The sequence below is a fragment of the Acanthochromis polyacanthus genome, chromosome 18 (genome assembly GCF_021347895.1).
Source record: "Acanthochromis polyacanthus isolate Apoly-LR-REF ecotype Palm Island chromosome 18, KAUST_Apoly_ChrSc, whole genome shotgun sequence".
NCBI classification, from domain to species: domain Eukaryota; kingdom Metazoa; phylum Chordata; class Actinopteri; family Pomacentridae; genus Acanthochromis; species Acanthochromis polyacanthus.
This window is the reverse complement of record NC_067130.1, coordinates 11,189,182-11,203,530: the sequence shown is the minus strand read 5'-3', so window position 1 is coordinate 11,203,530 and position 14,349 is coordinate 11,189,182. Positions and strand designations below refer to the sequence as shown.

At 39.8% G+C, this 14,349-nt stretch overlaps 1 protein-coding gene across 15 annotated transcripts in view; it reads left to right on the top strand.

The window, feature by feature from the left end:
* The first annotated feature begins 3,847 nt into the window (after positions 1-3,847).
* The window catches only part of add1 (adducin 1 (alpha)), a 33,711-nt gene continuing 23,209 nt past the window's right edge, over positions 3,848-14,349 (top strand). For 4 of the 15 annotated variants that reach the window (XM_051938157.1, XM_051938158.1, XM_022203813.2 and 1 more), the window contains exon 1: positions 12,052-12,288. In XM_051938157.1, coding sequence (XP_051794117.1) covers positions 12,180-12,288 — 109 coding nt within the window. In that variant the 5' untranslated portion in view covers positions 12,052-12,179. Of the gene's footprint in view, positions 4,005-12,044; positions 12,289-14,349 lie in introns of those variants that run through there. The other 11 variants (XM_051938150.1, XM_051938149.1, XM_051938153.1 and 8 more) reach the window with 9 other exon arrangements.

The following is a 14,349-nucleotide window of genomic DNA, read 5'->3' as shown; positions in this document are numbered from 1 at the left end:
TGACTCCCGAGACACACACACGTTTTGCACACACTGTTGCTCAGTGAAATCTGGCTGGTACAACCGTGTCCGACCAGTAGCGCAAACGCGGAAATGCCCGGGAGCAGCCGACTACGCGAGTTTCGTGTTGCGGTGACGGACTGGCTTGGCTCCGTGCCAAATCAAATTTTCAAAATCATCTGGCGGGCTAGATATTATTCCTGACGGGCCAGTTTTGGCCCACGGGCCGCCAGTTGCCGACCACTGGTTTTGGGGATACCACGGTTAATGCCACTGTGAGGTGCCACGGTTAATGCCACGGTCTGGTAGAGATGCCACATTTCAAGCTACTTTTACCCCTGTTTGGAGGAGATGCTACGGTTAATGTCACTCTTTTGGGGAGATGCCACTACTACTACTACTATCTGGATGGGGTTATCCGATTCTGTGGTTTGTCCGGTGACCGAACTAGTGGTCGTTGCCCCGAGGGGCGCTAAAGACACTAGTTATTTGAGGGAAGAAACTGCTGCCAAATGCTGGCAGACTGGAGTAATGTGAAACAAATTCATCCTCAGTTCTCTTGAAATAGGCTATTTTATTTCCATTTTCATTCAGTTGTTACACATGTTGTGTGGATTGTCACCAGAAAATATGTTTACTAAAACTGTTTGAAATAACTTGTCTGTGTGCTTTCTTGATTATTACAGCCTTTACCAGGCGTGGGTTACAACTGCCACAAAGATGCCACAGCTGATGTTGCTTTTTGGGAAAGATGCCAGGGATGTAAACATGATACATGAATAAAAGCATATAAATAATTGTGCTACATTTTTGAGGAACAATTTATATGTTCTACATATCTAAGTCTACTTCTGTAGACTTTGACTTGGTCTGACTGTACCATTACTGGACTGTCATGTCTTATGCTGTTTATCTTTCCGTTACATCTTTCAATCATACATTTTGCCTCAGGTTTTGAAAGTAATATGTTGCCAAAATATGTTTCTTGTAAAGACCACAGATCCAGACGTCATGCTCACAGTGTCAGTACATTAAACCAATCAGCCTTGAAACCAGCCTTCAGGTTCTTCTGGTATATTGCACAAAGAAGAAGGTATTTTAGGTGTTAATTAGCCTAGTCTTAACAGGTGATAGAGATCACAACATGCTTGATTTTTCAAACCAGGAAAAAGGATTATAAAATCCAGACTAATAAAACTGTTGCATCTTAACAATAATACCAGGTCCACACGTTCAAACCAGGGGTGAAAGTAGTTTTAAATTCTTGCCGCCGTTCCGGCTTACTTTCACCCCATTCCGTCGATGCTGCTAACCATTGTAAATCCTGTTGAAAGTTTTTCAGCCAATCACAAGAACGTGTGGAATTTCACGTGTAATTTATTGCTCGTCCCAGTGCAATAAATCAAGCGCACCTATTTGCTATTGGCTGCTACTGGCCATAACAATCGCTGTGTTACGGAAGTAGACACGCATGCGCACTCACGTACTGCTGAGTGAACTCCGGTCGATATCTATGGATAGCCGGCAGGCCGGGCGGCGTACCAGCGTACCCATGGATACCGGTGGAAGAGCGGCGTACCGCCAGCAGATATTTTCCCGGAACTGCGTTCCGCCACCAGATCTTTTGCCGGTACGCAGTTCCGGACCGTTCCGGCTTATTTTCACCCCTGGTGGCATCTCCCTCAGACAGCGGAATAAACCTTGGCATCTCGCCCAAACAGCGGTAAAAGTACTGGCATTAACCATGGCATGTTCCCTAAACAGTGGCATTTACCGTGGCATCTCTGCTGGCATCTCCAGAGGCCACTGGAAATGCCGCTGCGGCAGTGGCATCTCGCCCAAACAGTGGCTTTAACCGTGGCACCGCAGCGGTGCCACAAAAAGTGTCACTGCTCGCTGCCAGTGCCACAAATCAGACCTGCTGTCTCTCTTACTAGATTATACCAGGGTGCTGTTTTCTCCAGATATCCTGCTTTGGGTCTCCAAGCAAATCAAACAACAGCGTCCTCTGGCTGCCAGCTGATGTGTCCAGTTTTACACAATATTGTGTACAGTGTTTGACATGTGGCCTCACTTACTATCAGCACAATGAAATCGGCCTAAAGGTTTACTAGGATGGTGCACCACACCTACTCAGTGAAATTAACATGAGGACAACTGCTCAGTAGAAATATATAATAACACCACAGCTGCAAGTTACAACAAGGCGAGGCCTGATGGATTGGACAATGGGACCTTGCACTGGGACAAAGGCACCTCAGTGATTAAATTGGTTTGACTGCTTAGATGATTCAGCTAAATTAAATTCACAGTAGTATGTATTCTCTCAAAGCTAACCATATTCCCACTATTTTTTCAAACTTCTGTATGCCAAGTATACTTTAAGGATAATGCCTGAATATCTTGATTGATAGCAATGATGCATAACAAAATGTCTATTTGCACAGTCCCTGGAGGTCAAAAGCAGCGGTGACACAGTATTGTTGTTCTTTGGACAGCTAGCATGTCCAAGCTGAAGGCATGTTATATAAAATGGTTAGAGTAAATTATTTGCAGTAGATGCATGAAGTACATTTACTCCAGTACTGTAGTTCAGTGCAATTTTGAGGTGTTTGTATGTTGAGTATTTCCATTTTATTCTACTTTATACTTCTGCTTCATTACAATTCAGAGGCAAACATTGCACTTTTTACTCCAGTACATTTATTTGGCTACTTTAGTTGTCTGTTTTTATGCAGATTTAGTTTAATAACACAAATATGATCAACAAAAAAATTAGGGTGTAATATTATAGAGTGCCATAAAACTTTATTGATTGCCTGGGGGAATTTGTAAGGCACCTAACAGATAAATTAAATAAAGTTAAACCCCCTTTAAAGTGTTAAGTATCAATAATTCTAAACAAATCAAAATAAGATTTTGGACTTTTATTTTTGGTGCTTTTAGTGTATTTTGATTTGTCAGACTTTTTTATTTTTGCTAAAATTTTAAATGCATGGCTTTTAATTGAAACAGAGAATTTACAATTCTACGATTTCATTTAGCAGACGCTATTATCCAAAGCGACGTACATCTGAGGATACATACAACATATAATTTTAACATGTTATACTTAAAGTGTGAGGTCGAAAAGAATACTTGGCGTACAGACATTTGAAAAAAATGCCAAACTGTCGATAAGTTCGCAAATTTTTTTTGAAGACTGTAACTGTGATCATGTTGAGACTTCATTCCAGGATAGAAAATATGCACTGGCATCAATCTTTTGAGAAGTGACACAAAAGAAATGCAAATATTAATGATAATTTGAGCTGAATATGTTTGCCCACATGTAGATTTATAGAGTATTATAGTTAGCTTTGAAGTAGTACACACAACTTTGAAATTAGTTTAGCAATACTATTTCTACATTATAGCATTGCTACTTCTACAAAATCTGAGCTGTTCTACTTAGATGTTATTTACAATAAAATGTATTCAAATCAACATGACAATGCAGTTGTGTGGCTCAGGATACCATGTTACAGTTACACGTTATTCACTTTGAGCAACAGATAATGCATGTTTTTCCCCCTGTGCAAGTTAATTGAGCGATAACCTGAATAAATATTTAATTGATCTACAAATCAAGAAGATTCGAGGATTAATAAATAGTAAAAATGTGACTCCACCTTTGCTTTCATGGTTTTAACCATAGTATTAACTCTCAACAGTGAAATGAAAATCCCAAGCCCTCTTTTCGAGGGCGGGCCTACAACTCATTGTCCCATCATCGTCCTCGCTGATGCCATGTGATCTCAGTTGACCAATAGTGAGGCGCAGATTATCCCGTTTGCCGCACCCAAGTAGGATGATGGTGGATGGGCGGAGCGACGCCGGAGGACGACAAGCGCAGGGAGATAAACCCACTCTGAAACCAGCAGGGTAGGGGATAAAAATAGTGAAAACCACCGTCCTGCTTTCACCCAGAATTGTTTATATTTCATCACTTCATCAAAGAGAGGGTAAGCTGCGAGATAATCGATACGGTTTGCGTTTCAGCGGCGGTGTTTATCCGGTGCAACATGGCCCATGTGTGTTTTATGTTTGTCGTTGTGTTTCACTGTGGCGAGCTGTGTTTTGCTAATATGCTGCCTCTGAGCGGGGGAGGCTGCTCAAAGGCTTCTGTTTAAGCGCTGTAAAACTGGTGTTTTTTTTTTAGTGTTTCACTGCTGTGTATTGAATTTACCATGTCTCTGTGTGTTTCCTGGATGGAACAACAGCAGCCGAGGGTCACTCACTTTGTGTCCGGAGTGTTTTGCCCCCTAGTATCGACAGCTAGCCGCACCGAGCAGGCCTGTGGTGCCGTTATTTCTTTATATTTCCATGCGCACGGTTACTGTAGCTGCTAAATATGGATTCTTATCGATAGTCGCGTAGTCGGTTTCTTCCTGTGCAGGGCTTTTTCTAGTCAGGGTGCGTTTCCAAGTGAGACAATTTGGGTTGTGTTCAGCTGTGTAGGGATGGAGCAGCTTCCTGACCGAGGTCAGGCAGCTGTGTGTCCTGCATGAAGATATCTATGCACGTTTTTAAATTGTAAGCAGGTTTTGCAAAGAGGAAACACCACGAGGTCAGATAGAGAGAAGTCGAAATCCAATGGGGAGATGGTGTTTGTTATTACAGCAGCCATATCACACATTAAAAATAAACACAGATATGAAGCCACACATTTCAACTAGATGCTGAGATTTGAGCCACAATTCAACAATGAATTACAAAATGACAGTGCATGCTAATATTCTGTGCAATGGCAGTTAAAAAAAACACAAATAGTATGCTGTAATGTGTGCATATATGCACATTCATCTACAGTTTAATGTAATGCAGCCTTTCAAATGTGCTCGTTTACTGCTTTTCCCTCTTTCGCAGGACTGTAAATTGATTGCTATCAGGTCTTGAGGTGTAGATCACATCATTTTTTTTACTATTTTCTGCACTTTTTTTACACTGAACCAATAATGGAAAATGTGTTACTTGCTGATTTAGTTGTCCAGCTTTAAATAAAAATGTTACAAAGAGGTAGAGGTGGAAATATTAGCCAAGTCACAGTATGAAGTATGTGGAATAGATGAATTGCAGAAACTGCAGGGTTTTTTTTGAAAATGGTAAAATGCATCACAGCATGTGATTATAAATGAACATTGTGGTGCTACAGAGACACGAGCCTATCAATCATATTCTATAGATGTAAGGGAATGTGTGTCTTCCTTACAATATTTGTCAATTTGTATATCATTTAGCCTTAGCAATAGGATTTAGAGGTGAGAAGAGCAAAGGAAGCTGGTGTCTTGCAGTGAAAGGTTTTTAATATTTGAGGGTAAATTGTTGCCTGTTTGTTTTTGTTTTTTGGTCCACACTGTAGCACATAACCACTAAATCTGTTGCTGTTTGGCTTCTTTATAAAGTCAACTGTGAAGTCCCTTCCCCCTCTTACTGTATGAGGATTAGCAAAGCCGAGCTGCCAAGATAAATTTTCTGTGCGACTGTGTGTGAGTTGAGGGATGGTAACTCCCTGGATTTGGTAATTCTGTGAGAATGAGTAAAACTCCCAAAGGACGGCGCTCATCTCGGTCGGTCTGGCTGCATGTTGCCACCCTCGACACACACTATACTACTACATGCACACACTGACTGTAGATTGAGAGCTCAGTGTTTGTTTAACTCCCACTCCCCACGCCCACACCCTTGACTGCAGTGCAGCTGAAAATGTGTTCCTCATTTCAGCTCCATTCTCTCTGTTTCACTCTTTCCTTCCCTCCTCTCCATATGTGATCGCTTAGCAGAGTCTCAAGACTTTTTTTTCGTTTTTTGCAAATCAGAGAAGTGAAGAAAGTCATTCGTGAACTTTCCTTCACACCGCAGAAGTCAGTAAAGATCATGTCTAGGTCACATATTTAAATAGGAGAGCGCTGTGGAGATACACAGATGATATAATAGGCCCGAGTGTGAGACTAGGGAAGCTGTACAGGGAGGAGTGTGTTGTTTCAGGCAGCAATCTCCCACCACTCTGTTCCATATGACATGCAACAACCAGATAAACCTTGAACTGTACTCCCACAGTAACACAACAGAGCGTCTCGTCAGGGCGGTTGGCGACAGATAAAACCTTTCTCATGCTGATGGTCTCAATGATGGTCGAGCTTAGTTATTTTACTGTAAGGTAAAGAATATATCGCTGATCTTCTTTGTGATTTGCCGCTTTGGCAACTTAAACGAGAACATAACTCTTGACTTCCTTCATTCTGGTAATAATTAATTGAAGTTTACTGCTCATAACCTCTAACAATCGGTTACATTGTTTTTCAAAGTGGCCGCTGAACCGAAGATTAGCTCTTCTTTGTGTGCTGCTGGATGCCACCAATTCAGTTTTCCCTGTAATATTGATTAATGCAGATAGATTATGGATATAAACAATCGGGTCTAGTTGGGACACATAAATTAAATGACGTCCAGTGGAAATATTGGCCATGTTCTCTGCAGAGGGTGGGGTTCTTTGAAAGGTTGCTCAATTAAATAACCACATCAGCCCTGCCTTAGACTGCTCTTTGCTTAATGTTTCCAGTCTTTGTTTCATCATCAGTGTCTTAACAGGACTTATCAGTTCACTAGTTTCCTTTTTACCTGGGGAGTGATGCAGAGATCGATGCAGTGTTTGCTCCAGTAATTGAGGCTTCTTGGTGGATTGTATGCGCTATCTTTGCAAAATGCTCACATGTTTATATGTAGATCGGGAACCCAGATGGCCTACCATGCACCCCCCCAATGCCACTTGATTTTTTTTTTTTATAACCTTGATGATGTCCTAAATGAGACTTTAAGTGGTATCAGTAAAATAACTCATTCCCAGTGTAATCTTTTATGCTGCATTCTACTTTACCCGGAAATGCAATATTTTCCACTAATTTTTCAATTCTTTTTTTACCGAAAATTGACAAAGCTAATGTAGCTTTTTTACTCAGGGCAATCCCAACATGTTACACATCTTATAAAAGCTTGGCGTCTCTAGTTTACAAATATAATTATATTGTTGTATTGTCATTACAGTAGAAAGGACATTTGATAAAATGACAACATGTTTCAGAGTTAACTTATTCACAGAAATTTTTAATATTGGCAAATCAATTTGTATTATATATATATATATATATATTCATGTGTCAACTTTTTTGTTTATACATAGTATATTCCTGATAAAATGTATTCTATGTTGCACATCTGGACTATAATGTCATGTTTAAAATATGAGAACAATATGATTGATGGTGGGCTGGACTACCTGTGCTTGGAATAGAAAGACATTTCTGATTCTAAAATCTCTATGTTTTGCATGTGACATTGTACTATATTTATGCAAAGAAAGATATTGTATCAAGTCAAAGCAGTTTTTAATAGTAAAATTGCTATGTATCAGTTTTTTCTTGCCCCAATCAGAGATGTCAGCAACGTTCAAATGTTTTGCTGCCTCCTCATTTAGCTAAACCCTATGTTCTATTTATTTATTTTTTGCTGTTAGCAGATGTTGATAAATTACATTATCACCTCTGTCTACGCCAATTACGGTTCAGTGCACAAGATAAGACGGCACATGGGTCACCGCTAAAATGACACCTAATGCATTCTTACTGGTCACGGTAGTCAGAGACTCTACGCGCACACACAGAAACACACAAGCAGTTGCTATTGGATTCTTGAGCCCCAGTAATGACTGGCATCCAGCTCAGAGATATAAAGAGGTCTTGTCTGAGTGCTTCCCTTCAATGTCTAAAAGCTGATTGAAACTCCCACTGTACTGTCACACAAACACACATTAAAACAGTCTGAGGAAGACCAGCAACACTTTGGGGCCATGATTTTTTGAACACTCATAATGATCTTTTCACTGGCGACTGCTTGATTGGCATATTTTTGGACAGAACAAAATGGATCTTTTAGTCACAGCTTAGTCATGCTGAAGGGATCTATAGTGCCAGCTTCCGGCTCTCAAAATTAATTTATGATAGCAGTGAAATACTAACAACACAATGCAAGTTAGAGTCCATAAAGGGCTGGACACAGAGAGCCTGGTTCTTGTCGTCATACTGTATTTCTGTAATGTTTTTCTAACTATCATTGTCTCGTTACAGCTGCTGTAGAGAACAGAAACCTCTGTATTGGGTGATGTCAGTTATCCAGTGAGCATTTGATAATTCCTTTGGTACAACAACATCCTGTTCATCTTCCTTCCTTCCTTTTCCTGAAAGAACACAAGTTTTCATGAGTGTCAAAGATAAGAGATGTTTTGCTTGAGAAAGTAGATTTTTCTGGCACATTTCAGCAATATGATGATACATACTGTAAAGTGATATATTTAAATGAGTCTGTCTGCTGTTGCTGACATTATGCCACACTGTTGATACTGAGGAAGGATGACGCAACAGCTCTGAGTGCATTAGGCCATCGTGGATAATGTTGAAAATCATTTATCAGAGCTGTTGTGTGACGGTTCTGTCCTGCACAGAGGAATATTTGGTGCCCCCAAATGAAGTTTTAAGTGCACTGGAAAGCTAGTGCCAAAGAGAAATCGCCAAACTGATCAGAATTGGGTTGGTTTTGTTATTTGGGGTTTCATTTAGTCAAGCATAACAGACACTTTTGTTTTTGAAATGGTCAAAAATAGCAGGAAATGCATTGATTTCTGTCAAATAAGGCTATAGAATTTGTATGATTTTTTTGCAACAATATGGTGATTTGTCAGGTATTTGATTAATTGGATTGACTAACAGATATTATTATGATATCTTGTCCATGGATATTATCCATCCATCCATCCATCCATCCATCCATCCATCCATCCATCCATCCATCCATCCATCCATCCATCCATCCATCCATCCATCCATCCATCTTCACTGAGGTATTTGCAGATAAGTCAGAAAATACAGAAAAAGCACCATTTTTGCAATCAGAGTTTCACAAAGCCCAGCATAATATTTTTTTATAGAATTTCATGTGTATGACTTTTTACTTTCTGGATATTCTGTATTAATACTCTGTACACAGTCGTTAAATATACCTATCATTGCAGACTAAGGATTTTCCCTGAGTGCATATCAAACCTTTAGTACTTCGAGGTCTTTCCAGCGGGCTGTCCACAGCCCTAAAGGGAAAATTTCACACAAGGTGATTATGCCATTACTCTAGTCAGAGATAACAGAAAGTCTGCCATGGGCCATTAGCCAGAATCTTCTCAGAGCAAGTTTCTCGATTCATATCTCCTTTCTCACTGTCTTTTCTGCAGGTTAGAGGTAACACAATTATTGTTTCTCCACTATTTAATAAACAAAGATGATTACTCAACATGTAGGAAGCTGGGATTCAGTTGCAGTATGCCATTAAAAAAAATCTAAATCTACATCAGTATGACTGCCTTATAACTTGCTTTGGAGAAACGGAACCATTTCTTCCAAACCTTCTGGACCCTTTCGCATCGGTTAGGCAAGACAGTACAGTGCTGAGATGAAATACTGACGGTCAGGGTAGTCATAAGATCTCCAGCATTTGAATGGACAGTTCCACTCAGTGAGTACAGAGCACTTTTAAATGCATATTGTATTGTATCAGTGTGGTTATGAAATTCACAGTGAATGTGCTATAAGCGAGGCCAGCACAAGACTTTCCATTTATATTAATACTGCTTTTTTCAGTTATTATTCTGACCCTTCTGAGAAAGACTAAGCTGAGGACTTTGTGGTTGTCATGATTTGGACTAATGCAGCGTAGGATTAACTCACTGATGCAAAATGATGGATGGCCTGTTGCATTTTTTGAATTTAGTGTTTGGTTAACATCTTGAAAGTAAAATGCATTTATGGAACAGCATACTTTTCCTGTGTGTTAGTCTGATTCCCACTGTTTTCTGTGCAATTCCTGTAACATTGTATCTTTGGAAACTGACAGTATTTATTTTATCAGTTGGTTCAGTTCTTCATTAAATTATAGTCTTTGATACCCAGCCAGCCTCCTCTACATCTGAAACAAAAGGGTGCCATTTGTAATTCAGTGTATTTTTCTATAAATACATGTACACTTCTGACTTACAATCTCTACAAATGAATCTGAGCCTCTGACATGTTTTGATCTTAATGTGAAATGAGTAACACATCAGTTAGAAACCGTGCTCCTTGTGACACCGGCTGGCTTGCAGTGTGATGTTGGCCTACAGCTGTTCTTACATAACGGTAATCTTTAAAGGCTGTCCCGTGTTTCCATGGTAATGTGTTTGGTTTCCATAGCGATTGCACTCTCAACAGGAGAGGAGGCTAGCCGAGCCCGTGCACCTCCGTTTCCGAGCAGAGACGAGAATAGGTCGTCTGGTGAAACGGCATGACAACATTCTGCACAGATGGAGAAAACTTCCTGCATTTCCAGCCGGTGTTGTTGCTTCACTGTCCACAAGAAATAAACAGCTTTGAGATCTGGGGGTTTGTTCCAGCAGCCTGTTTACATGCAGAAAAAAAAAGGATCCACTTGAGATGTTCGTGCTGGGAGAGTGTCGTATTATTTCACAGCTGGAGTGATTCAGTTAACATTTGTGGCAAGGCAGAGTGGAGCAGGAAATTAGTTTACTCAAACAAAAGCTTTTTGAGTTTCTAGTGGAAGTGACCTGATTTTAATGCCATTAGTGTTTTTTGTTAATGCATGAGGTTCTACTCTGAATCCTTTTGACCTCTCCTTGTTTTGTTTACGCTGGCATAAAGCTGATCTAATGTAGAATTTTTTTGAAAGCTGGGTGATTTCCTGATAGTCTGCTACCTCCTCCTCCAGCGGCTCCTCTTTTCTCTTTCTCTTTTTTGCAGTTTTGGATATAAATCACTTCATTCACCGTGTATTTGCAGGTGTTAGCAGATTTTGTGCACTGCAGCGCTGGACTCTGTCTGGAGGATCCTATTACACAATTCCTGCAGTGCTTTAGTGGGTCATTGTGAGCAAGATTAGCATTAAATTAACATTAAATTCTGCTTTTAGGGCTTAAATCATTTCCGGCTTTCTAGATGAAACCTCACTGTACCTCAGGTTTTCTTTCTCAGTCATGACTTGCATCTCCAGAACACTTCAAAAATCTTTTAAAAAGCCGAGTACGCTCAGATAATACGCTCATTGGATAGCAATATAATAAAAATGATACACAATTCAAGCATTAAGTAGTGCTGATTACAACATTGATCATGACAAAATGTCAGTTTTAGGCCATCGAGCTCAAACGGATAATGCTCAGGGATTTCCATCATGAGTTATTAATGTTACAGTGAGTGTGTTTATTTAAAAGCAAAGACTACAGACTAAATGAAAAAATTACAGTTGTATAAAACACTATTCCTTCTTCGTGACTCTTTTCTGTGAACTGCCGACACACAAACACCCCGTGGCCTTGCTTTGTTCATTGCAACACAACTGGATACATTAGTGAAAATGCTGCCAGCTCTGTCTTCACCGCTCAGATGGACGTCTGAAAAGGTATATTCTCTGCAAACAGAACGTCCAGTAGAAAGAACAGCTTGATTGTTCAGTCCTGTGCAGTCTTTTGCTTCAGTTGTTCCGTTGTCAGCGGTGCACAGTCGTTTCACCTGGCAATACACTGACTAACATGAACAAGCAACAGCAAACGCAGCATTCGGCTTGTCGACGAGTCAAGCTGTGGTGAATAAGATGTGACTAGCAGTCAGGAAGCATTAAGACCTAAGTGAACCAGGTTTTGAAAAAGTGCACACACTGCAAGGGAGCTTTGATATGTATTAGACTCAACTTTGCTTGAATCTATCAGAAATTAAGTGACGCGTCTGTTAAGTGCGACTTTAAAGGACACCATTACTGCTCAATTATAGCGCCAATCCAAGTAGATTTTTACATTTTGGTGAAACACTGGCTGACTCTGTCTCCCTAATGAGCGCGTTTGGCACCAGATTAATGATGTCCTTATTTCTCTGTCAATAACTGATGTCCTAATCACATGAGAGACACAGAGCAACCAGAGTTTTCCTTCCCGAATGACTGCAGAGGAAGCATGCGGCCTGGTTTTCTCACATTCTTTTCTTTTTAAATTTCTGTTTAATGTTTTTATGACAAAAGGATAACAGAAGAGAGGAGACAGCAAAGAGAAGAACATGAAGAGTTTTAGGAAAACGGGAGCGGATGTTGTTACAAAGTTGTCGGTTTCAGGTCAAACTGCCTCTTCTTTGGAGAGGGTTCGGAGTTTCTTCACTCGAGGAAGGCGTAAGGACTGATACAGTATTTAATTTTATTATTTGTCTCTATAGAAAGTGTAGATTGAGGAAGGGAATTCTATTGAGAGAAAGGCTTGGATAGGGATGCACAAAATGTAGAAACTATTTAGTTTGTAAAGAGAGTTAGAAATAAATGTTTTAAATGCTATATTGGTATTTAGATCTAAAATGAAATTTGAATTTGCAGTTTTTTGTTGCAGCTAAAGAACAAAATAATAGTTAAAAGACGAGTTAAGTTTAGTAATGTGAACTAGCCTGGGCCAAAGCAAAATGGTAACGATTTACTCGTCGTTTTTCAGTCATAATAAACTTTGCAATTAAGTTTGATAATCCATTGAAGTAAAATGTAGCTAAATCCAGTTCTAAATCTTAATGGAGAAGTAGTTTTGCTGCTCTACATTTTGAAGCTAATTGGTATCATTAACTTGATTTTTAATTGCATATTTAAAAGTATTAAATTACAATAACATTATTTACAAAAGGCAGATATTTTTTTTTGGCTTATGTGTACATTGTTGCAACCGTTTTTATTGTAAAATTGCCTAAAAATTACTTTTTTCTGCTTTTTATTTATAGTTGCTGCTAGCTTCTGCCTTTTTGGGGCAGCAATCTCTAGCATTTCGACAGGTTCATTTTATGTTTTTATGAGGGAAAAAAATTGACCAAACCAATTGTAGGCCCAGAATTAGACAAACAGCATGCAAACACAAAACCTTTTATTAAAGCAGGTGGCCTAAGACTTGTGAAAATGTTGCTTTTGTTGTCGTGGAAAATCTGTGAAAACCAATAAAAGCGGACAGGAACAGAGAGAGGGTCTGTCAGCTCTCAGTGTGACACTGGATGCTTTGGGTTCAGTCTGCTGTTGTCATGGTAGTTCTGGCTGCACATTCGTATTGATGCGAACTAATGGGCTGCATCGGTCTCTAGCAGAGCACCGCCCATTACCCATGCATACTTGCACACACATTTCCCTTTGCTCAGAAGTCTGCTGTGGCGTTCAGAGTCAGAGCTCCAGTAGTCTGTGCTGTGACAGACAGGTGGAGACTTTTCATCCTCACAAACAGCCAGCCAGTTGGATAGACAGGGATCTTTAGGAAGTCTGTCTTGTCTCTAAATCTCTTGCTGTTGTGTCAGTTAATTATTTTCTGGAAGCAGATGAAGGGCACATGTTCTGATGTATGAGCTAGTATATACACACGTGGACAAAATTGTTGGTACCCCTCAGTTAAAGAAGGAAAAACCCACAATTCTCACTGAAATCACTTGAAACTCACAAAAGTAACAATAAATAAAAATTTATTGAAAATTAAATAATCAAAAACAGCCATCACTTTTGAATTGTTGATTAACATAATTATTTAAAAAAACAAACTAATGAAACAGGCCTGGACAAAATGATGGTACCTCTATAAAAGATTGAAAACTATTTGACCAGAGTGACATGATTAACTCAGGTGTGTCATTTAATTGACATCACAGGTGTTTCCAAACTCATAATCAGTCAGTCTGCCTATTTAAAGGGAGACAAGTAGTCACCCTGCTGTTTGGTGAAAAGGTGTGTACCACACTGAACATGGACAACAGAAAGCGAAGGAGAGAATTGTCCCAGGACATCCGAAAAAAAATTATAGACAAACATCTTAAAGGTAAAGGCTATAAGACCATCTCTAAACAGCGTGAAGTTCCTGTGACAACAGTGGCTCATATTATTCAGAAGTTCAAGACCCACGGGACAGTAGCCAACCTCCCTGGACGTGGCCGCAAGAGGAAAATTGATGACAAATTGAAGAGACGGATCGTTGGAATTGTATCCAAAGAGCCCAGAGCAACCTCCAAAGAAATTAAAGGTGAACTCCAAGGCCAAGGTACATCAGTGTCAGATCGCACCATTCGTCGTTGTTTGAGCCAAAGTGGACTTCATGGGAGACGACCAAGGAGGACACCACTGCTGAAAAAAACTCATAAAAAAGCCAGACTGGAATTTGCAAAAATGCATGTTGACAAGCCACAAAGCTTCTGGGAGAATGTCCTTTGGACAGATGAGACCAAA